Below are 27,196 nucleotides of genomic sequence, written 5' to 3' on the forward strand. Positions count from 1 at the left end.
GCTTTAACAGTGTGTTACTGCTGCTTTGTTGAGTTCCTTGCAAGTTCTCTGAGCGGTAGCCGTGCCTATAGTGCTCCCGTGTGGCCACCCGGAATAATTTCTCCTCCTTCCTTCACGCAGAGCAGTAACTACCTCAAATAACTCTTGCTTGTGCCTCTCTGCCTTTGGATTTCCTTTAATTTCGTCGCTAGATTTGTTGGGTTTTTATATACGAGCCACCCAACCTTTTCACTATTTTATGGTACAAAACGACCTTTGAGGATTCCCAGACTTTTGATTTTGGTGTCAGTCCCACAATTGCACTGCCAATAGCCAGAAGAACTGTGATGTATCTCTGTAGCTGTTAGTTTTCTCGATGATGCGCTTTAACGACTGGCTGAAGCCTGCAGACTGAGCGGAGGTGTCCCTCTTTTAGCTGCCATGATGGTGACAACATGGTCTCTCTCTTTCTCCAGCTTCTTCTGGGATGGTCATGCTGCCAGTGTTTCTTCTCCCTGCCTCCCTTGGCTCTCGCTCTTTTACTGCTCCTTCTTCTGTTTCCCAGCAAGCATTAAAACCTTGTCCCCCCTTTCAAAGGCTGCAACATTTTTATTCGAAAAGTCCCATGTCAGGACAATCATATAGCTAGAATCACAGAATGGTAGGAGTTGCAAGAAATCACAGCGGCCATTTAGTCCAACCCGCCTGCAATGCAAGGATCTCAGCTAAAACATCCATGACAGATGGCCATCCAACCTCTGCCGAAAAGCCTCCAAGGAAGGAGAGTCCACCACCTCTCGCGGAAGTCTGTCAGAAAGTTTTTTCCGAATGTTTAGTCGGAATCTCCTTTCTTGCAACGTGAAGCCATTGGTCCGAGTCCTACCCTCCACAGTAGGAGAAAACAAGCTGTTCCCTCTTCCATGTGACAGCCCTTGAGATATTTGAAGATGGCTATCATATCTCCTCTTAGTTAGTCTCATCTTCTCCAGGCTCCAACATACCCAACTCCTTCAACCGTTCCTCATAAGGCTTGTTTCCCTTATGAGCTACTGACTGTACAATGCACATTATAGTCTGAAATGCCAGAACGGTCCCTATTCCCATTGGATCCCATAGGATTCAAGTACAATGGTGCCTCGCAAGACGAAAAGAATCCGTTCCGTGATTCTCTTCGTCTAGCGTTTTTTTCGTCTTGCGAAGCCCATTGACGAATTAGAGGATTAGCGCTATTAGAGGCTTTTAGCGGCTTATCAGCTTATCGGATCAGCTGATAAGCGGCTTAGCGGCTTAGAAAAAGGGGGGGAGGGAAAAAACCCCGCAGGAACTCGCAAGACATTTTCGTCTTGCGAAGCAAGCCCATAGGAAATTCGTTTTGCGAAGCACCTCCAAAACGGAAAACTCTTTCGTCTAGCAAGTTTTCCGTCTTGTGAGGCATTCGTCTTGCGGGGCACCACTGTATTACTGAGGTAGCTTCAGAGATCCTACCACAATAAGGTATCCACCACCGTGCACCAATAGAGCTGGGGGTGGGGGGAAACTCTGCTCCAAACAAGGCCATGGCGGGGGAGGGGTGGTAATCATGGCTCCCTGCCTCAGGATTCTCTGAGAAAGTGCCTTGTGGGCCATGGAATCATAGAATTGTAAAGTTGAAAGGAACCATGAGGGTCATCTGGTCCAACCCCCATAATTCAGGAATCTTTTGCCCAATGTAGGACTCCAACCCACGACCCTGTTGTAGAGTCTCATGCTCTACTGACTGAGCTTTGACTGCTTTCATCGCCCCCCTCTCCTACTGATGTCTCTGATCCCCGATTTCAGGATCCAGGAGGGAGTGGGGTTTGTTGGGATGATGGGAGGCAGCCATCTTTGTATACCAGATGGAGGCTCGTTGCCTTATCGAATGCCTTTTCCTGCCACAGGGCATATTCGTCCGCATGTTTGCTACAGCCTTAGCAAGGCAGCTGCCTCTCCCGAACCTGCTCTGCTTGTGAAGCCGCGCCAAAGAAAAATCACAGAAGCAGCAAGGCAGCTTCAATGGCGCGCATCACTTAATAAACACTGTAGAGGTTAGAGCTTTTGCAAAACGCAAACATGAAAAAGTGTTGGTTTCGTTATGTGTGTGAAGGAAATAATGAAATCCTGGCAAGACAAGGGCATGAAATAACTTTATGAAAAAATATATAAATAAAATTATTTCTTTGGAATGAGCAACATGGACTGATGTATCTTTTGTACCAGTGAAGATTTTAAGAAAATCTGTGAAAACCCTTTTTCTACTGCTGGTTAATGACAGTATATACAGTCGTACCTTGGTTTTAGAACGGCATAGTTCTTGAACGTTTTGGCTCCCGAATGCCGCAAATCCGGAAGTGAGTGTTCTGGTTTGCGAACGTTCTTTGGAACCTGAACATCCAACTCGGCTTCCGCAGCTTCCAATTGGCTGCAGGAGCTCCCTGCAGCCAATTAGAAGCCGTGCTTTGGTTTCCGAATGTTTTGGAAGTCGAACGGACTTCCAGAACGGATTCCGTTCGACTTCCAAGGTACAACTGTATAGGGGAAGCATATAGGGGGTCAGTGGCTTGGTGTCCCAGGTGGCCCCCAACATGCCAAAGGAACGTGGGATGGGGAGCTAGATGCTGTTGGACTCCCGATTTCCAGCAGGTGACAGGGAGGTTTCCTTGGGTTTAGATGGATCCTCTTTCCCCATCTACCATTTCCCCTGTTAATCTTGACCCCAAATAAACTCCCACCTCTTCTTGGCATAGGCAGTTGACATGTAATTGTTTAATTCAGCATTGCAGGCAGATGGAGGGAAGCCCAGGTTTAGTCATTGCCTGCTCTAGATAATGGATTACCAGTTTGGGTAATTGATTACCATCTCTCTCGACAGAATGTGAAAGGAATCTGCTCTCTCCAACGGCTAGCTTTGTGTCAGCCGGGATATTATTATTGTGAGTTGTTCGGGGTCGGGGGTTAGGGTGTATGATGCCTTCTAATTCCTGGTTCTACAAGAGTTAAAATCTAATTCAGGGTCCCATTGGTGAATTGGCCAGGCAAGGACCATAGTTATCCCCATAGTTATTCCTTAGTATAAGGAAGCTGCTCTGTGGTGGAATACCTGAAGGAGCGTCTCCACCCCCATCATTCAGCTCTGAGGTCCAGCTCTGAGGGCCTTCTGGAGGTTCCCTCACTGCAAGAAGTGAGGTTACAGGGAAACAGGCAGAGGGCCTTCTCAATAGTGGCACCCGCCCTCTGGAACGCCCTCCCATCAGATGTCAAGGAAATAAACAACTATCTGACTTTTAGAAGACATCTGAAGGCAGCCCTGTTTGGGGAAGTTTTTAATGTTTGGTGTTTTATTGTGTTTTTAATATTCTGGGGAGCTGGGGAGTCCTGGCCACATGGGCAGGGTATAAGTAAGTAATAAATTATTATTATTATTATTATTATTATTATTATTATTATTATTATTATTATTGGCAAATGAGTGGGCCCCAGTAACTTGTGGTCAGTGAAGTAGGAGGGCTAGGCTAGTCCCCTAAATGTTCCTGGTAAATTAGAGTATTAAAGCCTGGAGCCTCCTTCCCAAAGCCCAGGAAGCTTCTGCCAGGCTTAGGAAGGGAGGGCATAGAATCATAGAATCATAGAGTTGGAAGAGACCACAAGGGCCATCGAGTCCAACCCCCTGCCAAGCAGGAAACACCACCAGAGCACTCCTGACATATGGTTGTCAAGCCTCTGCTTAAAGACCTCCAAAGCAGGAGACTCCACCACACTCCTTGGCAGCAAATTCCACTGTCAAACAGCTCTTACTGTCAGGAAGTTCTTCCTAATGTTTAGGTGGAATCTTCTTTCTTGTAGTTTGGATCCATTGCTCCGTGTCCGCTTCTCCGGAGCAGCAGAAAACAACCTTTCTCCCTCCTCTATGTGACATCCTTTTATATATTTGAACATGGCTATCATATCACCCCTTAACCTCCTCTTCTCCAGGCTAAACATGCTCATGCATGCGATGTCAGGAGGTGGCAACCTCACACGTGCGATTTCACACACAAACTCCATTCTCCTTTACAAAGTGGCACCTCTGGCCCCAACTGCTCCCCTATGGAAGCCACTGGCCGGTAGGGAGAAGGACAATAGCCAGATGGGTGGCCCAGAAGGTCTTGCTTCTCCCATAGCCGCAGCCTTGGATTCAAGCAGAAATAAAGCATGGCTCTCCCTCTTTGGCTTGTCAAGCAGCTCTCCTACGACCTCTCCTTCTCTGGCAAATGACCTTCTCACAACCACTCCAGAAAATGTGCTGTAGGGTTGGCTCAGCCGCCTGGTGTTTGAGTGGAGCAGGACTCTTGGGGCTTTCCAGTCCTCCCTCTCTCTCTACAATGACCCCATTATGGCCTGTGTTTTGCTAAAGGGCCGGAGGAGGCTGTGCTGGCACCCCACAGCAGCCAAACATCACCAGGATGAGAAAAAAGCCATTCTTGGAACGGGGTCGTCTCACGCAGAGATCCAAAGCCATCAACTTTGGTTTTGATATCCCGCTTTATCACTACCCGAAGGAGTCTCAAAGCGGCTCACAATCTCCTTTCCCTTCCTCCTCCACAACAAACACTCTGTGAGGTGAGTGGGGCTAAGAGACTTCAGAGAAGTGTGACTAGCCCAAGGTCACCCAGCAGCTGCATGTGGAGGAGCGGGGAAGCGAACCCGGTTCACCAGATTACGAGTCCACCACTCTTAACCACTACACCACACTGGCTCTCACAAAAGATACACTCTGCTCATTTACACAGGACTTACCGTATTTTTCGTCCCATAGGACGCTCTGTCCCATACGACGCACCAAGTTTTTTTGGGGGGAAATAAAGGGGGGGGATTCATTTATTTCCCCCCCAAAAGCAGGTCGGGGAAACCGAACCAGGTCGAGGAACAGCGGGATGGCGGCGCTGCGCCTCCCTGCTGTCCCCCGAGCTTGTGGGGCTGGCCCATGTCTGCCCGGCGCGAGGGGCGCTCTGCATCACGGCGCCCCGCCCGCCAGGCGGCAGGCTGCTATCCGCAGCATGGGGAGCCCTGCGGGGAACTCCTGCAAGGCTCCCCACGCTGCGGATGTCTGCTGGGCACGGGGGGCGCTCTGTTTCAGGGCGCCCCTCGTGCTGGGCGGCAGGCTGCTATCCGCAGCGTGGGGAGCCTTGCGGGGAACTCCTGCAAGGCTCCCCACGCTGCGGATGTCTGCCGGGCGCGGGGGGCGCTCTGCTTCAGGGCGCCCCTCGCGCTGGGCGGCAGGCTGCTATCCGCAGCGTGGGGAGCCTTGCGGGGAACTCCTGCAAGGCTCCCCACGCTGTGGATGTCTGCCGGGCGCGGGGGGCGCTCTGCTTCAGGGCGCCCCTCGCGCTGGGCGGCAGGCTGCTATCCGCAGCGTGGGGAGCCTTGCGGGGAACTCCTGCAAGGCTCCCCACGCTGCGGATGTCTGCCGGGCGCGGGGGGCGCTCTGCTTCAGGGCGCCCCTCACGCTGGGCAGCAGGCTGCTATCCGCAGCGTGGGGAGCCTTGCGGGGAACTCCTGCAAGGCTCCCCACGCTGCAGATGTCTGCTGGGCGCGGGGGGCGCTCTGCTTCAGGGCGCCCCTCGCGCTGGGCAGCAGGCGGCTATCCGCAGCGTGGGGAACCTTGCGGGGAACTCCTGCAAGGCTCCCCACGCTGCGGATATCTGCCGGGCGCGGGGGGCGCTCTGCTTCAGGGCGCCCCTCGCGCTGGGCGGCAGGCTGCTATCCGCAGCCTAGACATCCCTGCGGGACCTCCCGCAGGGCTGCCTAGGCTGCGGATGTGTTCCTGAAGCCTGGAGAGCGAGAGGGGTCGGTGCGCACTGACCCCTCTCGCTCTCCAAGCTTCAGCAAAAGCTTGCATTCGCCCCATAGGACGCACCCAGATTTCCCCTTCATTTTTGGAGGGGGAAAAGTGCGTCCTATAGGGCGAAAAATAGGGTACTTGTTTTGGCAAATGACACTCTGCAGGCCTGGCCCATTCCTACACGGCACCTCTATCTGTTTCGAAAAAGTATTTGGAGTCCGGCTGCTCAGTGTGGGGTCTGCAGCTGTCACTACCATCAAGCTCTCAGGTTCCTTTCCCAGGCCTTCAGCATCTTCAGGGGCTAAAGGTATCTTTCTTCTTCTGCCCGTGTTGTTCTCACCCATGACTAGGAACATGGATCTGGAGACTACAGCATCTGCAAAATGTCACACAAAAATCTACTGGGCTCTGTCCCTGATCCTGCCTTCATGAGCCTTGGGATCCCAGATCCTCCAAGTTTCTCTGTTTTCCAGGGACAGTCCCGGATTTACAGAAGCCATCCCTGTTTCTGATTTGATACTGGAATGTCCCGCTTTTCCTTAGGACTTCCCTGTTTTCATATGTTTTTATATAGGTTGGAAGCTGCCCAGAGTGGCTGCGACAACCCAGTCAGACGGGTGGGATATAAATAATAAAATTACTATTGTTGTTATTATGGGATAGGACATCCCTGTTTTCACTGGAGAAACATTGGAGGAGATGCTAGGTGGAACAACTGCAGGTGGTGACATCCATTGCTTTTCCTTCTCTCCCTATTGCAAAATAAGCCCCTGATGTGGCAGATATGGGGCAGAGGCCTGGTCAGTATGCAAGCAAGGCAAAGGTGAAATCCTCTGTGTCCTGCCCTAGTTATCAGGCCATGGCGCTGTGTCAATCCAAGAGAAAGCTGACTTCATGATGACTTAGGGCTGGCTCAGTTTCTTCTTGGAATAGTTAACCGGGGACAACTTGCTGATGGGTCAAAAGTCACTGAAATCCTCGAAATAATACCTTGGGCTGCAGTCCCACTCTTCCTTGCTACCTCACTGTCCTGCGTTGTGCTGTTGGTCAAGGGAAGCCTAGAGAGCTCTCAGCCCACCTGACAAACGACCGGGGACAGAGTAACAACTTTTCCTGCAGAAAATGGCAGCCAGTGTCTTCTCTGAATTGGTGAGTATCGGGCACTTCAGCCTGACGAGGAAAGAGACTCAGCACTCTTTATTTACTCTTAGCTGAGGACCCCACCTCTGGGATGTCCCACCCCAGCCCCCAGAAGACCTGCTCTTCTCCCTCACCAATCTTGGGGGGGACACGACACCTCCTCTGCAATCCCCTTCTCTTTCTCTCTCTGCTTCAGGGCAGGATATTACACCCCACACACAAAGTATGCTGGGACCTGTAGTTTGTTAAGGATGCTAGGAATTGTAGCTAGGATTCTTTGAGAAAAGCCTCTTTAAATCACAGGTAGGCAAACTAAGGCCTGGGGGGCCGGATCCGCCCAATCGCCTTCTCAATCCGGCCCGTGGACGGTCCAGGAATCAGCATGTTTTTACATGAGTAGAATGTGTCCTTTTATTTAAAATGCATCTCTGTGTTATTTGTAGGGCATAGGAATTCGTTCCTATCCCCCCTTCCAAAATATAGTCCAGCCCCCCCCCCCAAGGTCTGAGGAACAGTAGACTGGCCCCCTGCTGAAAAAGGTTTGCTGACCCGTGGCTTTATATGAATACCATGGAGGGGAGAACGATTGTTTCCCATCTGAGGCGGTCAGTCACTTCTCAAGTGGGTTCATAACACCTGGCTGAGGCGTCAGGGTCACACCTGGTTCTCCTGTTGTCCCCCTTGTCCTCTCACCTGACTCCTTCCCTGCCTCATCATAGGGCATTGGGTGCTGGACCAGCCCTCGCCATCTCTTGGATGGTAGCTGCAGAAGGGAGGCGAGGACGTGGCCCAGACGGCGGTGTTTTCTCTTGGCAGATTCGGTACCAGCGAGTGTTCCAAATGATCTTTGTGGTGGGGATGGGAGGGACCTTCCTGATCGGCTTCCAGATCTCCGTGATCAGCTATCCCTCTCAGGTAAGCAAAGGGGATCATAGTTGAACCTTCTCCCTCTCACATGTGGGTTGGCGATAGCCTCGAGGGGTCTCGTCCGACGGTGGCCTCAGCTGATACAAAAAGAGAACAGCTTTGTGGTGTTTAGGTAGATTATTTGGCTTCACGGGCTCTCTACACGCACGAAAGAAGGTGTGATGGCCGGGGATTCGGACTCGGAGGCTGAACCTGAGGGATCCCAGCCTGCACAGGAGTCGCTGCCTCCAGAACCAGCTGATCCGGGGCTGGGGCTTGAGCCTGAAGGGTCCTCACCTGTGCTGGATCCTCAGGTGCAGGCACCAGCTGAGTCTGCTCTGGCTCCTGAGGTGATGGAGGACCCATTGCCTGCAGGTGCTCCACTCTCAGCCCCGTCAGAGGAACCAGAGGTGGCCTCTGGGTCCGGTAACCCTCCAGCCTCTCCTGAGGGGCAGAGAGTCAGGGCAGAGAGGTGGAGGGAACTAAGTTCCCGCAGGAGGAGTGCTCGCCTCCAGGCCAGGAGAGGCGAGTCACCTGTGGACCGGGGCCGCCCTATGCCTCGGGGCAGATAAAAGCCAGACAGCCCCAGTCCCAGGTTACCAGAGCTACATTGTTGGTAGCCTGTTCCTGCCTGCACCCCGTCTTGCCTCTGCCAGAGTTCCTGACCTCACCCGACTCCCTGCCTTGGACCCAGCTTCAGCTTTCCGTACTGCACCCTCGACCTTGGAGTGGACTCGGACCTCACCGCACGGTTAACCCTCGGGACGAGCACAGATGGCTTTGCAGGGTGTGGGGATATCCCCTGACAAATGGGTGGTGGGGTTGCCCCTGAGGGTGCTAGCCCCCATTTTCAAGGGGTGAGTGAGGGGCAGCTGTGCCCGGGACCTCTTTTCCTCCACCCACTTAGCTGGTGCCCACAATGTCAGGACAGGCAGCAGTATCATCTCAAGCCAGCGGTGGTTCAGGTGGAGATACAGGCATGGCGGAGGGATTGGGTCACACGGGTTGCCACCAGGGGGAGGGGCCAAAAGAGCTAGTTGGCTCCTGCTGATTGGCTCAGGTGTGTCTGGAGGGGCAGGATTTCTCCAGTTTTGTCATCTGGAGAAGGTTGTACCCTGAATCCAAACCATCTCCTTTCATACCAACGGAGGAAATGAAGGTTTGTAAACAAGGCAGGGCAGAGCAGGGGCTGCTGTCTGGAAAATAATATGGTTTGTTGAAAAAATATGCTACCAGTGTCTGGCTATGATGCTTCTGGCTGCTGAGAATAGGTGGGTTATGAGCTCTTTGTGATGTGAGTGGGGAGTATTGTCCTGTAAGATGTTTAGTAGGGCCAGTTCTGGGGTGATTTCTTGTACTTGCTTAGTTATTTGCAGTGCTTTTATTCTTTTTTAAAAAAGGTTAAGGGGTACTCTCATTTTCCTACTCATATTGAAATACTGCCCCTCAATGAGGCCAAACTTAGATTCACAAAATGTTGAAGGGTATGCGTACCCCTGCGTCCCTCCAGGAAAAAGCACTGGTTATTTTGCATATTTCTTGTATGATTAATGTCCAAAAGAGTTGGATTTTAGGACATTCCCAGCACATGTGGAGGTATATACCTGTGGAGGTGCATCCTCTCTTGTAAACCAAGAAATACACACACACACACACACACACACACACAAAACCAAGAGCTTTCAATATAAGAGATACACAGTGGGTGGGTGCTGGAGTTCATGTCTTCTTTAATTTTTAAATTATTATTATTATTATTATTATTATTATTATTATTATTATTATTATTATTATTATTATTCCCTTCCCAGTACATCAAGACATTTATCAACCAGACATGGGTGAAGCGGTATGGCTCTGCCCTTCACCACGAAACGCTCACCTTCCTGTGGTCTGCAGTCGTCTCCATTTTCTGCCTGGGTGGGCTCCTGGGCAACCTGTCCAGTGGGCATGTGACCACCCAATATGGAAAGTAAGCCCCTTCCTTACCAGGAGGCCCTGGTGCCCCCCACCCCTTTGTGGGCATTAATAAAGTATATCAAGATGAATGGGTAGTCAAGTTGTATGATTACGGTACTTGGAGCTCGCGAAGCTGACAGATGCAATAAGAGATAAACCTAAAAAGATGGTGAAAGAAGAATGGGAATGTTTAAATAATTATCTAGGGGATAAGGGTTCATCAAGAAAGACCTGGTTATGTTTAGGATGATACCACATAGGGAAATGTTCCCAATTACCAAGATGAGGGATTCTATGGAATGAAGATAGAGAGAATTGATAAGAATAATGATCTGCTGTGACCTTGATGGAAGCATACAATAGATGAGCCTTCTTGTGTTTTGGCTCATCTTCCTCTCTTTTTTCTCTCCCCCCCCCCTTTTCCCCCCTTTTCCTTCTTTTTCCCTCCTCCCCCTTCTTCTTTCCTTTTCCTTTTTTCTTTCCCATAATGACTTATGTTCTATGCCATGTACTTTGATATTTTTTGTAGTTTTTTTAGCTTTTTTCATTATTATTATTATTATTAAGGATTTTTCTTTTGTAATTTTGGTTGTTTGTTTAAAGCAAAATAAAAGTATTAATATTATTATTATTATTATTATTATTAATAATAATAATAATAATAATAATAATAATAATAATAATAATAATAATAAATTTGTTGTTGTTATTGTTATCCTCTGGGAATCATCTCGGGATCAATTCTACAATTCTATGATTCTAACTCTAAGCAATAAAATACAGAAATATTCCTTTTTTTAAAAAAAAGTATGTCACTCTTGTGACGCAACATCATTTTGTGAATCATGTGCTTTGAATCCCTTATTTGCCATGTTTCATTTGGCAAGAAGTCAGTCAGGGGATTTGCTTCTTCAGTTGGGGACAAAGGGGCGGGCAAAAGCCTCTTCTTCACCCCGGGACGTTGTCCGTTCCAGAAAGAAAACGCTGCTGTTCAACGACATTGTCACCATCGCCGCCGCCCTCCTCGTCGGCTTCAGTAGGACGGCCGACTCTTTCGAAATGATCCTGATAAGCCGTTTCCTCTATGGCTTCACTGCAGGTAGGAGACCTCTCAGCTCTGATATTTTGAGTCTTGGGTGGGGCCAATTGCATGAATGCAACCGGGGCAATGATGGCTAGTTTAAACATGGAGGAAAACTCTGGTAAAATGCTACCGAGAGCAGGCCAGAACCCCAGTTGGGGCCTCTGCCAGGGCCGGCCCTAGCATGAGGTAGCTGCCTCAGGCAGCAGATGCTGAGGTACAGGGAGTGGCCAGAATTGCGAGTGTCCTCAAGTGTGGTGGAAGACACAGTTCTTTCACCTACGTTGGAGTAAAATTCAACTACCAGTCCAATTGGCTTCTGTGTGTGCCTTTGGGGAAGGGGCCATCTTGTCCTTTGCCTCGGGCAGCAAAATGTCTTGAGCTGGCCCTGGCCTCCACTGTGGCAGTGAGGGAGGCAAAGGCATTTCACCATCCCACCGTTGTTGCATTGGCACAGAGTCCTGCAAGTGTAGTAGCTTACTGCATCAAGGACCCTCTGCAGCTAAGGATGAATCATCAAAGGTCAGTTTAAGCTTCACACTTTGCAAATAAAGCAGCTCAGATTTGGATGCAAGAGTGACAGCCGAACCCAACAATGGGCCCTTAGTGGCAGCAGCAGGAAGAGAAGGAGGTCCTTCTCACATGGTCCTGGATCCATCTCAGTTTGTGGGCCTGATCTTGGGGTGTGTGAGCTCACTCACACATAAAGACATCCACCCAAGCGGGTCTTGAAAGGGATGAAAGCCTTGTGAGAGGAATATGTTGTTCTTCTGAACCCATTTCATCCTGGTTCCAGTTTTCAGACAGAGATGTATTTGGCCACTTGGTAGATGACGTGGGAACTGGAAACACAGGGTGTGGGGTTGGTCTCCCTGTTGGTTCTGCTGGAGCTCTTAGCAAATTTTGACCTGCTCAGCAATGGTGTCCTTCTGGGCTGCCTGACAAAGATGGTCCCTGGCTTGGGTCCAGCTGGAGGATGTCTGCTGGACACTCCTGTCTTGCCTGTCAAGGTCCCATCATCACTGCCAGATTAAACCCTTTGGAGGCAGTCCCTGTTGTTGTTGTTTAGTTGTTTAGTCGTGTCCGACTCTTCGTGACCCCATGGACCAGAGCACGCCAGGCACTCCTGCCTTCCACTGCCTCCCGCAGTTTGGTCAAACTCATGCTGGTAGCTTCGAGAACACTATCCAACCATCTCGTCCTCTGTCATCCCCTTCTCCTTGTGCCCTCCATCTTTCCCAACATCAGGGTCTTTTCCAGGGAGTCTTCTCTTCTCATGAGGGGGCCAAAGTATTGGAGCCTCAGCTTCAGGATCTGTCCTTCCAGTGAGCACTCAGGGCTGATTTCCTTAAGAATGGAGAGGTTTGATCTTCTTGCAGTCCATGGGACTCTCAAGAGTCTCCTCCAGCACCATAATTCAAAAGCATCAATTCTTCAGCCATCAGCCTTCTTTATGGTCCAGCTCTCACTTACATACATCACTACTGGGAAAATCATAGCTTTAACTAGACGGACCTTTGTTGGCAAGGTGATGTCTCTGCTTTTTAAGATGCTGTCTAAGTTTGTCATTGCTTTTCTCCCAAGAAGCAGGCATCTTTTAATTTTGTGACTGCTGTCACCATCTGCAGTGATCATGGAGCACAAGAAAGTAAAATCTCTCACTGCCTCCATTTCTTCCCCTTCTATTTGCCAGGAGGTGATGGGACGAGTGGCCATGATCTTAGTTTTTTTGATAGGCAGTTGAAATCTCGCAAATTATCTCCGAATACGTTTTTTTGTAATTTTCTTTCAAGATCAAATCAATATTATTTTGATTCGTTGTCATCGGGCCCCTAAAAGGCATGGGGCCCATAGACTACTTCCTACTCTGTCTATTTGGTAATCCAGCACTGCCCACCATGATCCCTAATGTTTAGCCACTTTGAGAGGTCATCTGGAGATCTGGGGGTATGTTGTTACCAGCTTGCAGGTGGCCCATCTCAGAAGGGGCTCTCCTTCCAGCTTGCTCTCCTCCCCCCCCCCCCCATCATGTGGCCCAGGCTGACACAGGCAGCTCCAAGTGGTGGGTTTTGTGGGTGGTGGTGGAACATTGTGGTACGATCTCAGAGACATCACTAAATCTTTCTGTAACGTACCTTTTTCTTCTCACTGAAGGTATTTCCCTGAACACCAATGGACCGTACGTTGGAGAAATTGCACCCAAGGAATTCAGAGGTTTTGCCACTGCCACCTGCTCTGTGTTTTTTTCACTAGGAAAAGCTTTTGGACAAATTATGGGCTTAAGGTAAGTTAAACTGATGGCATGGCAGACAACCGTGTTTGTTTATCCTTCCCTCCTTTTCTACTTTCTTCCCACTTGGATCCATTTTGCGGTTGAGACGATCAAGTGTTGTTCTTCATCTGTCAGAATGTTTTCCTCAATTTGCTGACCAATTGCATTCTCTCCTTATTTCCACTTGGACTGATCTTGTCATTTTTAATGGTTTATGTGTCTATTTTGTGCTGACCACTGTAATGATTGTGTCGTCCCCAACAGCCTTGGGGAGGTAGGTGAGCTACACACCTTTCATTCTTGTTTGTGCCCATAGCTGTCAACTTTTCCCTTTTCTTGCGAAGAATCCTATTCGGAATAAGAGAATTTCCCTTAAAAAAGGGGAGCAGTTGACAGCTTTGTTTATGCCATGCCCTCCCTTTCCTCTCTAACTCTGGACCAGGTAAGAGAGATTTGCCAGCTGACTTCCTCCTGTCTGCTGGGCCAAAGACACTTTGGGGTTTCTCCTGATGGGAGCAAGGTGGTGGAGTAATGCCAGGAAGCTTAAAGGGGGCAAGGGACAACTACATACAATTCCTTAGGCTTGTCGAGAGCCAGTGTGGTGTAGCGGTTAAGAGCGGTAGTCTCGTAAACTGGTGAACCGGGTTCGTGTCTCCGCTCCTCCACACGCAGCTGCTGGGTGACCTTGGGCCAGTCACACTTCCTTGAAGTCTCTCAGCCCCACTCACCTCACAGAGTGTTTGTTGTGGGGGAGGAAGGGAAAGGAGAATGTTAGCCGCTTTGAGACTCCTTAAAGGGAGTGAAAGGCGGGATATCAAATCCAAACTCTTCTTCTTCTTCTTCTTGTTAGAAACTCACTCCATACCCTGCAGGGAATGCGCTGGCAAAGCAGCACCCAGCAGCGTTCAACTCTGCGCTTCAGCTGACCTCACTCAGTGATGTCAGCTGGTGGGTGTGGTTTGGGGGGATAATGACCTTATGGGCCAAATTAGACCCCACCCCCAGTGGGCCAAGATTGACTCATGGGCTGGAGGTTCCCTACCCCTCTTTTAAAGAGAGACACATTGGAAAGACCTGTTTCTGTGACAAACACAGCTGAGCAAAGTGCTGGGAGTTGGTCGGGCGGGGGCAGGGCCTCTGATTTTTCTAACTGGTGATTTCTTAATTTTTCTACTGGATTTGTGCTGCATTTGTGGTGTTCTATTATGCCATTGTTATTTATTGTTTGTAAGGACGTGGTAGTGCTGTGGTCTAAACCAATCAGAAGGTTGGTGGTTCAAATGGGTGAGCTTCCGTTGCTTGGTCCGTGCTCCTGCCAACCTAGCAGTTTGAAAGCATGTCTAAGTGCAAGTAGATAAATAGGTACCACTCTGGCGGGAAGGTAAACAGCGTTTCCATGCACTGCTCTGGTTCGCCAGAAGCGGCTTAGTCGTGCTGGCCACATGACCCAGAAGCTGTCTGCAGACAAACTCCGGCTCCCTTGGCCTATAGAGCGCAACCCCAGAGTCATCCGCGACTGGACCTAATGGTCAGGGGCACCTTTACCTTTAAGCCGCTTAGCGATTCATTTGAATGAAAAGCAGTATAGAAATATAACAAATCGAACTGATCTCTGCAACTGTGAGGTCTATACATGAGCTTTTAAAATGTGCCGGGCAGGAGGTTTATTGGGTTGTTTTTGTTTTTATTATGTATTTTATGTTGTAACTGCTCTGAGACCTGTGAGTATAGGCTGGTATACAAATTTAATTAACAACAACAATATTGATGTGTTGTTGTTGTTTTTTAAAAAAGAAGGAAATCAGGGGTTCCCAGGTCCCCTAAACACCTGCCCTCCTCCCTTGGATGAAGCCTAAATGGCTGCTTTCTCTGTGCCTGTTGTCCCCAGAGATCTCTTTGGCACAGAGTCGCTGTGGCCTCTGCTCCTGGCTCTGTGTGGGATCCCAGCCCTGTTCCAGCTGCTGCTCCTGCCCTTCTTCCCCGAGTCCCCTCCATACCTGTTGCTCCAGAAGGGAGACAAAGATGGTTGCTTGAAAGGTAATGAGCAAGTTGGGTGGGGTGGAAGTGGCCATCTAGCCTGCATTGCCTGAGCACAAGAGGTGTGCCCAAATAAAAAGTCAGCGAGGAAAACAGAAGCCCCTGCCGTAACTTGCACAAAAATTCTAGTTGTTTGCCTATTTTTCATCCAAAAGTTCCCGTCCACACACAAATCAGTGGTACCCGAGGCTTCTGCATGCAAAAGTCGGAGGCTGATTCAGCCTCAGCGGAAATTAGGGGTGAGGGAGCGGTTTGACTTTTACTGCAATCTTAGAAATTCTAGGGTTTTTAAACTAGGAATCCAAACAAGCCTCAGCCCCACCTCTGATGTGCAATTTTAGCAGTGTTCTCCACCGCAGGACTGCTGTAAGCGGCTCTCTGTTGCAAGGGGGTGTAAAACCTGCCCTACCCCAGAGGACTTCTGCCCATGCACAGCCAGGTCTCATAACCACCCCCCAGACCTATTTGGGAGACCAGAGCAAGCCAGTGTGGTGTCGTGGTTAAGAGCAGTAGACTTGTAATCTGGGGAACTAGGTTCGCGTCTCTGCTCCTCCACATGCAGCTGCTGGGTGACCTTGGGCCAGTCACACTTCTCTGAAGTCTCTGAGCCCCACTCACCCCACAGAGTGTTTGTTGTGGGCGAGGAAGGGGTAGGAGAATGTTAGCCGCTTTGAGACTCCTGAAGGGGAGTGAAAGGTGGGATATCAAATCCAAACTCTTCTTCTTCTTCTAGATGTTTGATCACATGTGGGCAGGGTGGGCTATCCAGATTTAAAACCCCTGATCTGCTTCCTTTAGTTCTGTCCAACTCCAGATGGCCTCTTTAGGCAGGGCGGGATGCCAAAGCAATGTTGCTGCTCTTGTTCTGTCACTAACATTCCCCTATTTTCAGAGGCGGCTTAATAATTTTACTATTTAGATGTCACCCTTCAGATAGGGTTGTCACAGCCACTCTGGGTGGCTTCCAGCAAAATATTTAAAAAGCATCAAACATTAAAAATGTCCCAATACAGGACCACCGTCAGATGTCTTCTGAAAATTATGTAGTTGTCTATCTCCTTGACATCTGATGGGAGGGCGTTCTACAAGGTGCGCTCCACTACTGAGAAGGCCCTCTGCCTGGTTCCCTGTAACCTCGCTTCTCACAGTGGGGGAACCGCCAGAAGGCCCTTGGAGCTGGACCTCAGTGTCCGGGCTGAACGATGAGGGTGGAGACACTCCTTCAGGTATAAGCTCCTTCAAGCTGCTTCTTCTTTTTTTAAATGTAATTTTTATTAAATTTTCTGTTTGGCAATTTAAAATACTCATTATACATCCTTAACATATTAATGACTTCCCTTCTTCTCTTTCCATGGTTCATTCTTCATATCTTATATTCCTGCATATTTTACAAAAACTATACTATTTAGTTTTCCATTACTGCATCCATCAAAACTTATTTTGATGTTGAATTTTTCTTAGTGCTGCCAGCGTTTTCAGTTGTACACAGTTATTTCCCCTATACAGTGGTACCTCAGGTTACATATGCTTCAGGTTGCAGACTCCACTAACCCAGAAATAGTACCTCAGGTTAAGAACTTTGCTTCAGGATGAGAACAGAAATTGTGCTCTGGCAGCGCAGCAGCAGCAGGAGGTCCCATTAGCTAAAGTGGTGCTTCAGGTTAAGAACAGTTTCAGGTTAAGAACGGACCTCCGGAACGAATTAAGTACTTAACCCGAGGTACCACTGTATTCAATAAACACCTTCCAGTCTTCTTTAAACACATGTTCTTCTTGTTTTCTTATTCTATATGCAGTGGCGTAGCGTGGGTTGTCAGCACCCGGGGCAAGGCAAGTAATTTGCGCCCCCTAACCCGTGGATTTGCACCCCCTAACCCTAACCCCCAGGTGTTGCGCCCGGTGCGGCCGGGCCCCCCTGCACCCCCCACGCTACGCCACTGTCTATATGTTAAGTCTGCAAGTTGTGCATATTCTGTCAGCTCAAGTTGCCATTCTTCTTTAGTTGGGACCTCGCTTGTTTTCCATTTTGGGGCTAACAAAACAGAAGCCGCAGTGGTAGCATACATAAATAACCTTTTTTGACACCTGGGTATTTCAGTCTGAATTATCCTCAACAGGAAGGACTCTGGGTTTGGGAGGGAAAGTACTTTTAAACATTTTTTTCAATTCATTATGAATCATTTCCCAATACGCTTTTACCCTTTTACAAGTCCACCACAGCTCCTTCAAGCTTCTGAATGGATGATAGTAATTTGGATGCCCCTGGATGCGTTCTCTGATGATGACTGAAACTTTGATCTTTTCGTTCAGCTAATGTTCAGATAATTGAGTAGCTCAGTTTTTGAAGGACTGCCCCCCCCGTCTCTTTCTCTCCCTCTCTCTCCCCCACAAAGCCATGAAGTACCTCTGGGGCGAAGGGCATCACCAAGCTGAGTTGGAGGACATGGTGAAGCAGAAGGAGGACATGAGAAGCTCCAAGAACCTGAGTGTCCTGGAAGTGATGAGCGAGAAGTCTGTGCGGTGGCCGCTGGGCCTCAGCGTCCTGCTGATCTTCACCCTGAACCTCTCTGGCTTGAGTGCCGTTGAGTAGAATCACTTTAATTGCATCAGGAACTCTAAGCAATGGAAACTCTTTCTTCCTCTTCTCCCGCTTCTTCTTCTTCTCCCCACCCCCCACCTCTCTTAGGGGCTTTCCACACATTGATTGGGGGACTTACACACTTTCTCCACCCATTTCCTAAAGGGCACATGCAAGGTGCTGTTTTAAGAAAACATTTAAATAATCATAACCCAGCCATTAATCTTCCCATCTTTTGGTTTTATTTATAGATATTTATTTTATTTATATATATTTATATATATTTATTTATATTTATATATTGATTTATTTATATTTATTTATATTTATATATTGATTTATATTTATATTTTATTTATATTTATTTATATTTATATTTCATTTATATTTATATTTGATTTTATTTATATTTAGTTGCCCCCAGGACATTCGAGCCCCTTTTAAAAGACTGTGCAAGATTCTCTGCTTAGAGTTTAAACATAACACATCACTTTACTTGGTATACGAAAACATATTTACATAGGTCGGCGGTTCGAATCCCTGCGACGGGGTGAGCTCCCGTTGCTCGGTCCCTGCTCCTGCCAACCTAGCAGTTCAAAAGCACCCCCAAAAGTGCAAGTAGATAAATAGGTACCGCTCCGGTGGGAAGGTAAACAGCGTTTCCATGCGCTGCTCTGGTTCGCCAGAAGCAGCTTAGTCCTGCTGGCCACATGACCTGGAAGCTGTACGCTGGCTCCCTCGGCCAATAAAGCGAGATGAGCACTGCAATATAGATGATAGATAGATAGATAGATAGATAGATAGATAGATAGATAGATAGATAGATATAGTCTGTGTGTGTGCATGTGTTATACATATATATGAGAGTGAGGTGGAATCTACACACATATTTTAAAAAGCTGTGAAATGCTTTTTTAAAAAAGTTTTGAAAAATACATTGAATTTGGCCTAGCTCACTGTCACCATCTTGTACATTGCATTTTACAACACATTTGAAACGTTTTATCTGCGGTGTGTAGCTAAGTCCAGACAGACTTATGACACTTTAGAGAATTATTCTGAGGAGCATAGCAGTGTAAAATAACTCCTGGTGCTCTGTCAGTAAAACTCAAGGCTCTGTGTTGCATTAGCTCTTTCCATAGCATTTTGGATGCACCACTCCCACACTTCCCCCCCAGATATCCTTCCATCTTTTCTCAGGCAGCAGAAAATCTGGTGGTTCAGGTGGAAGGGAGGATGAAAGAGAGCTGCAGTGGAGCTCCCCCAACCTCCTGGTGCGAATGGCCATGACCCTTACGCTTCTGTCTATTCCCAAGAAATTTTGGTGGGCACCATGGTTTCTTCTCTTTTGAAAGACAAAGTGGCATAAAACAGCTTGTAAAAACAGCACCGTAACAAAAACAATTCAGAGCACCTGAGGTAGGGAGACCTTAAAATGCCTGCTTCTGACAGGAATGTTGGGGCCCTTTCATCCAAGATAATGAACCTGCACCTCTTTCCCTCCTCCTGAAAACTTTTTGCACCAGTCCCTCGGACATTCCTTGTTTCGTTTTCGTTTTCCAGATCTACTTCTACGCCTTCGAAGTTTTCCGCACAGCCAAAATTGAGGAAAGCCTCATACCTTACGTAGCAGTCGGCGTTGGCAGCTGCGAATTTGTTGGTACGATCATATGCGTAAGTCCAGCCTGGTTTGCGAGTGGGAACAGAAGAGCCGACTCCTTTGTAATGGGAAGGAGCTGGAGGGAGCGAGAAGGGCGGGTTCAGTAGCTGGTGCTTGTGTGTGGTCCTGGGCTGAATGCAGGTGGTGCTGTGGTCTAAACCACTGAGCCTCTTGGGCTTGCTGATCAGAAGGTTGGCGGTTTGAATCCCCTCAACGGGGTGAGCTCCCGTTGCTCTGTCCCAGCTCCTGCCAACCTAGCAGTTCGAAAACATACCAGTGCGAGAAAATAAATAGGTACCGCTGCAGCGGGAAGGTAAATGGTGTTTCCGTGCACTCTGGTTTCCGTCATGGTGTCCCGTTGCGCCAGAAGCAGTTTTGTCATGCTGTCTGTGGACAAATGCCAGCTCCCTCGGCCTAAAAGTGAGATGGAACCCCATAGTCGCCTTTCACTGGACTTAACATATTTTTCGCTCTATAGGACACACTTTTCCCCCTCCAAAAATTATTTTTTAAAAAAAAATTTTTTTTTTTGCTTTTCACATTTTATATAGACATAACGCACACACAAAAGACAAAGACAACAACATGTATAATTTCAAAAATCTTAGTTTCTTAACCTTATTCCTTGACTTCCCCCCACCCCCCCTTCATACATCCTAATTCCCATAATTATGTCAGCAAGTTATTATTTCTCCTCCTTACCATATTAACATTACCTCTTTTATGAAAAATTAAGTTCTTTCCTAAGTTGGACTCAAGTTCCCTTCCATCGATTTCCCATTTTATATTAAATATAGATCATACTAATTAAGCCCAAAAGTCATAAATGTTTTTGAGATTCTGTTTTCCCTTCCCTCCCAACCCCGGTTTCCGTCCCTTCCCAAGTACGTGTCCACAATAACAGTTCTTAGCCTGGATTCCTCACATCCGAGGCCTTCAAGTCTCTTTCAGTTCCTCTCCGCCGGTTTTGTTGGTAGTCCTTTGTGTTGGTCTTCAAATCTCGAAGGAGTTCTGTCCCAATCCAACCAGGTTCTCTTCCCACAAGGATACTTAAAAACAGCTGCTGCAGAAGTTCCACCAATCCTTCATATTCAAAGTGGAGGCCCCAATCATATTTCTTCTTTGTTTTAAGTTCCTGTATTCCAAATACTCCAGGGGCCTCCTCCTTCATCTTTCGCAGATTTGTAATCCATGTAATCCAAGGGTCTTCTTGCTTATAATCCACTAGCGTAGGCTTCTGGTTGGTGCTTTCCATCTGTACTTTCTCCTTTCCTTGTTTAGTCTCCTTCAGTTCTTGAGATATCTCTTCCTGTTCAGCTGCAGATTCTTTCTCATTCAAGTCCTCAATGCATTCAGCAGAGCTGCTTATTCCAGAAGTCAAGGTCGTAAGTTGTTTGTTCATAGCCAGACTCTGCTCTTGTAAAATTCCCACAAGGTAAAACATTCTTTCTATCTCAGCTAGTAAATTTCCATCCGCAGCCATTGTAATGTCTCAGAATTCCCCCTAGAGGGAATCTGGTTACTTAGTATTCTTTTTCCAACAGTCCTTTGCCTCGTTGTTTGTTTCTTTGTTTCCAACGACTTTAATTCAATTGTAACTCATTTAGTCCGGAGAGATCTTAAGTAACAATTTTTTAACTTTAAACTGCCCGTTTGACAGCTTTGACAGCTGTCAAACTCTGTGTTCTTTTTCAGCAGACTGAAACGCAGGACGCTCCCGGGCCCGGGAGGGGGGGTTGCACACAGCAAAAAGAAAACTTCTAAAGTTGCACTCTTACGCTCCAGCTCAAAACTTCTTTTTGTCAAATCGTGAAAGTTAATATCTTTTTAACTCACACCACAAAGGGTAGGCTCTCCAACTTAGTTCTTCTGTTATTGCTTTAGATCGTCTGCAGGAGGGGGGGTGCGGACTTCCCTTTAACACATCCCCCGGTCGTACCGAATTCAAAAATAAGTATTTTAGGGTCCGAATTCCGTTTTACTCACGGGTTACTTCTTTTCAGGTCCGAATTCAGGGAAAAAAGTCAGCGCTCTTCAGCCATGGCACACGGCTTCGCTCCACTGGGGTAGCGGTCTACTCTCAGCACCACGCCGCTCTCCGTACCCTCTCCGAAGCCTTTAAAAAGGCTATTCGTGGGTCAGAGGGGGCGCTTAAGGTGCCCACCGAGTCACCAGGTCCGCAGGCATCCGCGCCTGCGGTTTCTGAGGGTCTCCGCGTCGCCGTCGCAGCAAGACCCGTCTCCAGCGGAGCCGATTCCCTCCAGAGCTCGGAGGGAATCCGCCATTAGCTGTTCGCGCCAACCCGGAAGTCCCTCCCCCTCCAAAAATTAAGGGGAAATGTGTATGGAGCGAATACAGGCTCCTTGGCTTCAGCGATAGCAACGCAAAGCCTCCGAAGCACAGAGGGAGCGCTCCAGGCTTCAGGGATCTCCGCCTGAAGCCTTTGGAGCACAGCGCGAGTTCTCACTGCGCTCCGCAGGCTTCGGGTTCCTTTTGCTGAAGCCGGGAGAGCAAGACTCTCCTGGCTTCAGCAGAGAGGGAGAGCTGCGCAGTGCCCCTTCAGCCAAGCGGGAGGAGAAATGGAAGGGGCTCCGTTTCTCCTGCCGCTTCGCTGAAGGGGCATTGAGCAGAGAGGGGGAGAATTATTTTTTCTTGTTCTCCCCCTCCAAAACAAGGTGCATCCTATGGTCGGGTGCGTCCTATAGAGCGAAAAATACGGTAGCCGTCCAGGGGTTCTTTACCTTTTTACCTGGGCTGGCCTGGGAGCAGGGAGCAGTGGGCAAAAACCTCCCACAGACACCTTTCTCTCCATGGGCAAGGTATCCTGAGCAGTCCCCACACACTCAGTGGAATTTGTCTCATGCCCTTTCTTTGTTTTCCAAATCCATTTTATCAAAATTTGGGGGGAAAAGAAATACAAAAATTAGTATCACGTGTCTTTCTTTTTTAATCAAAGCTAAAAAGCTAATCTAAATAAAAACGCAGACCAGAAAAGGAGAGAGAGAAAGAGAGAAAGGGAAAAGGGAAAAAGAAAAGTGAGAGAAAGAGAGAAAGGGAAAAGGGAAAAAGAAAAGAGAGAGAAAGAGAGAAAGAGAGAAAGAGAGAGAGAGAGAGAGAGAGAGAGAGAGAGAGAGAGAAAGGAAGGAAGGAAGGAAGGAAGGAAGGAAGGAAGGAAGGAAGGAAGGAAGGAAGGAAGAGGGAACAGGAAAAAAAACTTCTGATTCTTCATCCGTCAGCCATGTGAAGAAAATATTCAGCACATCCACTCCAACACCCAACATATCTTCTTTCTATAAACTACAGCCATACCTTGGATCTCAAATGCTTTGGCTCCCGAACAAATCGGCTCCCAAAGGCTCAAAATCCGGAAGTGAGTGTTCCGCTTTTTGAATGATTTTCTGAAGCCGAACATCCAGCGCAGCTTCCGATTGGCTGCAGGAGCTTCCTTCAGTCAATCAAAAGCCATGCTTTGGTTTCCAAGCATTTGGAAGTCTAAGGGACTTCCAGAACTTATTCCCTTCAACTTCCAAGGTATGACTGTAGTCTCGTGTCCTTTCAAAATATGGTGCTGATTGCCTTTTTTTGACCACACAGAGCTGCCTCGTTGAGCGCTTTGGCCGGAGGGTTCTCCTGTGGGGTGGCTTCGCAATGATGGGACTAGTGATGGTGCTCCTTGTCCTGGCCCTCTCTTTCCAGGTGAGCAGAGTCCAGCCTCAGTTCCTCTTCCTGATCATCTGGGGGTGGCCATTTGTCAGTGATTCACTACCTGTGATTCCTGCATTGCAGGGGGGTTAGACTAGATGAGCCTTGGTGTCTCTTCCGACTCTCAGGTTTTATATTGTGATAGCTACTAAATCTGCTGTGCCCATGGACCATTTGGATAGCAAAAGACTTCGCAGCATCGTGGGCGAGAGAGAGAGGAAAAAATACACATTCTTTGGAAGAATCCCATGCGCATCACAATTGTTTTAACAGGACTTCCCTTCCTTCCTTCTTGCTTCTCAGGGCCAGTTCCCCTGGATTTCCTTTGGCAGCATCGCCCTCATATTCTTGTTCACCCTCTCCTATGGTCTTGGCCCATGTGAGTAAATCTGGAAAAGGGCTCGCAGAGGGTGGGGTGGAGCCAGAAAAATAACGATAATAATTTATTATTTATACCGTGCCCATCTGGCTGGGTTTCCCCAGCCACTATTGGTGGCTCCCAACAGATTAATAATAATAATAATAATAATAATAATAATAATAATAATAAAGAAAGAAAGTGATAAAACATCAAACATTAAAAACTTCCCTAAACAGGGCTGCCTTCAGATGTCTTCTGAAAGTCAAATAGTTGTTTATTTTCTTGACATCTGATCGGAGGGCGTTCCACAGGGCAGGCGCCACTACCGAGAAGGCCCTCTGCCTGGTTCCCAGAAGGCCCTCTGCCTGTAACCTTGCTTCTCGCAGTGAGGGAGCTGCTAGAAGACCCTCGGAGCTGGATCTCAGTGTCCGGACTAAATGATGGGGGTGGAGACTCTCCTTCAGATATACTGGACCGAGGCCGTTTAGGGCTTTAAAGGTCAGCACCAACACTTTGAATTGTGCTTGGAAACGTACTGGGAGCCAATGTAGGTCATTCAGGACCAGTGTTATATGGTCTCGGAACAGTTTCTGCCAGTGGCATCTAGTCAGAGTTTTGTGTCTGGAAACTCCACAGAGAAATCTGAATTGCAAAAGACCCTCCATATTTCCTCTTTCAGCTGGTGCCATCTTCGCGGTTATAACGGAGATTTTTGGCCAGTCAGTAAGGCCATCGGCATTGACCATCATTGGAATAGTCAGCTGGGTGGGCCTCTTCCTGGTCGGCATGACGTTTCCTTTTCTTGTGGTGAGTTGCCCCCTTTGTCCAATGTCTGCCCAAGGCATTTCGCCTGAAGCAGGACACAAAATAGCCAATTCCCCTTGCTTATTTTCCCAGTGCACCCAGCCAACCAGTTCTCCTGTGTGTGTGTTTGGGTCTCCCTCGGTTTTCATGCAAATCCCCATGCCTGAGACAAACAAAACCCTGACAGGCCCAGTCAGCCACAAAGCTCAGTGGCGTAGCGTGGGGGGTGCAGGGGGGGCCAGCCGCACCGGGTGCAACATCTGGGGGTTAGGGTTAGGGGGCGCAAATCCACGGGTTAGGGGGCGCAAATCCACGGGTTAGGGGGCGCAAATTACTTGCCTTGCCCCGGGTGCTGACAACCCACGCTACGCCACTGACAAAGCTTCTATTTGTTCTACTTCATGACACAAGCGAAGTTGCTGTTATTGTTCAAGTTCTCCTCCCTCCTGTGTGTGGTGAGTAGGGAGCCTGTTGCAACAGTTCCTTGAATAAAGATCAGGCTTAGTAGCTGCTTTGCTTCTCAATATACCGTATTTTTCGCTCCACAAGACGCACCTGACCATAAGACGCACCTAGTTTTCAGAGGGGGAATGCAAGGAAAAAAATATTCTTTAGAGGGAGCGCTGAACAGAGCCTGTATGCATCCCAGGCTCTGCTCAGCGCTCCCTTTCATGAGCCGCGTGGAGCATGTGTGTGCGGCGCTTGCAGGCTTTTCCCCAAGAAGGGAGAACAGCAGGCTGTCACTGATGGGCTGCCCTTCTCCCTCCTTGGGGAAAAGCCCCCAAGAGCCGTACACACGCTCCGTGCGGCTCTTTAAAGGGAGCGTGGCTCTTGCAGGCTTTCTGGGAGGTGGGGAAAGGGACAGAGCTCTGTCCCTTCCCCCACCTCCCACAAAAGCCAGGGATAGCTGCGTGAAGCCTCCTCAGGGCAGCGGGATGAAGGCTCCCCGTGCCCTGCAGAGGCTTTGTGCGGCTAAGCCAGAAACTAGAACAGCAAGAGGGAGCACTGCACAGTGCTCCCTCTCACTGTTCTGGCTTCTGGGATAGCCGCGCAGCCTGCATTCGCTCCATAAGACGCACACACATTTCCCCTTACTTTTTAGGAGGGAAAAAGTGTGTCTTACAGAGCAAATAATAATAATAATAATTTATTTATACCCCGCCACTCTGGGCAGCTTCCAAAAAAATATTAAAATACTGTAATACATCAAACATTAAAAGCTTCCCTAAACATGGCTGCCTTCAGATGTCTTCTAAAAGCCTTGTAGTTGTTTTTCTCTTTGACATCTGGTGGGAGGGCATTCCACAGGGTGGGTGCCACTACCGAGAAGGCCCTCTGCCTGGTTCCCTGTAACTTGGCTTCTCGCAGTGAGGGAACCGCCAGAAGGCCCTCGCTGCTGGAACTCAATGTCCAGGTAGAACAATGGGGGTGGAGACGCTCCTTCAGATATGCGCTCCTTCAGATATACAGTACTCTGGTTGGCCTCTGCTGTTTTCTCCTACCGATAGGGAACCCACTTAAGGACTCTCTATGGGCTCTGGACTACCCCATAAGGGAAAGGGAGAAGTTTTTCTCCTTTCTAGGAGGCTCTACTGAGGCACCTCACATGTGCCTGGTTTTCCTTTCTCCAGGAGGTCCTCGGCCACTTCTGCTTCCTCTTCTTCTTCGTTGTGCTCCTCGTGGTGGGGATCTTCATCTACAGGTACCTGCCAGAGACAAAGGGAAAGTCCATCAGCGAGATCACCGAAGAATTCAAAAGGATGCGTTTGGGGAAGAGAATGGCTTTCACCACTCGGGGAAAGATGGCCTCCACCGACCACAGTTTTTGTACCAAGTTGTGATGGCAGCTGCTGTTTGGATGAAGTGGGCCCTCAGGGCCAACAGGAGGGGGAGAGTAAACTCTTAGCAGGCTGGTGTTTCCGAATGCCAGTTGAATCAGCTGCTGGGCGGAAGGTGAACAAGGCCTTAAGAGGGAACAGAAGGCTTCCTTCTCCATCTGTGCTTCTGAATACTCTTCTGAAGCTAGCATTTGCATTGGGAAAGGGGGCTTCTCCCATTGGTGCCAGCGAGAGTCCCCCCTCTTGAAAAGAAAAGGAAAAAAAGAAAGCAAATGCCAGCTTCGGAAAATGAATTCTTCTCAAAACTAAGCCTATCCTTTTGTTTAGGAGTCGGACACGACGAAACAACAAGAACAAAATTCCGACACATTGATGTTGACATGTTTTAATCTCTGTTTTTCTGTTATTTTTAATTATCTTTCCATGTTTTCCAGTGTTTTCAACTGTTTTTAATGATAGTTTTAATATTTATTGTAAACGGCTTAGAGGTTTTGCTACAATCATGCGGTGTATAAATTTTGTTGAAATGAATAAGTAAAGAAATCAAAGCAGAAGGGGAAAGGGTTAAATTTGTCCCTCCCTGCCTGCTCTGATCCCAGCCCCAGCCCTAGCACAATTTGCATTCTTTAAAAATCCATGCATTGCTGCAAAGAGGCTTTTAACTGCATGCCTGGAGTCTAGGATTGGCCCTTATTTGAAGAATCCCTATGATCTGGAGTTGTTAATCCCGTTCTTGCTTTACCATGAGGGGCACGGGGGGGGGGGGGCTTTTGTTTACTGCAAGCAACATTGCTGAGTTTTCCATGAGCAGAGTCAACTGCATAAATTAGGGACCGGTTACTTGGCGATTTTTAGCAATGTAGGTGGAACAGAAGCTGAGTTCTCATGCTTGGGATAAATAAAGTTCTCATGCTTGGGATAAATATCTGAAGAAGTGTGCATGCACACGAAAGCTCATACCAAGAACTAACTTAGTTGGTCTTTAAGGTGCTACTGGAAGGAATTTTTTTATTTTGACTATGGCAGACCAACACGGCTAC

General features: G+C 48.3%; 1 protein-coding gene across 3 annotated transcripts; it reads left to right on the top strand.

Annotated features, from left to right (window-relative positions):
* The first annotated feature begins 6,602 nt into the window (after positions 1-6,602).
* Positions 6,603-27,047, top strand: LOC308575869 (solute carrier family 2, facilitated glucose transporter member 11-like). Of its 3 annotated transcripts, XM_081174976.1 has the most exons (12): positions 6,603-7,261; positions 7,775-7,873; positions 9,676-9,836; positions 10,798-10,922; positions 13,059-13,188; positions 15,065-15,213; positions 17,607-17,794; positions 19,355-19,465; positions 23,046-23,147; positions 23,457-23,532; positions 24,194-24,321; positions 25,950-27,047. In XM_081174976.1, exons 2-12 carry the CDS (start codon positions 7,799-7,801, stop codon positions 26,157-26,159), a joined length of 1,455 nt encoding a protein of 484 aa, XP_081031102.1. In that variant the 5' UTR covers positions 6,603-7,261; positions 7,775-7,798; the 3' UTR covers positions 26,160-27,047. The 3 variants fall into 3 exon arrangements, with proteins under 3 accessions (XP_081031102.1, XP_081031101.1, XP_081031103.1); XM_081174975.1 differs by lacking the exon at positions 6,603-7,261 and having other exon boundaries at positions 7,544-7,873; XM_081174977.1 differs by lacking the exons at positions 6,603-7,261; positions 7,775-7,873 and adding an exon at positions 8,861-9,023.
* Positions 27,048-27,196: the final 149 nt, after the last annotated feature.

The sequence above is a fragment of the Podarcis bocagei genome (genome assembly GCF_964188305.1).
Source record: "Podarcis bocagei genome assembly, chromosome: 16".
Taxonomy (NCBI): domain Eukaryota; kingdom Metazoa; phylum Chordata; class Lepidosauria; order Squamata; family Lacertidae; genus Podarcis; species Podarcis bocagei.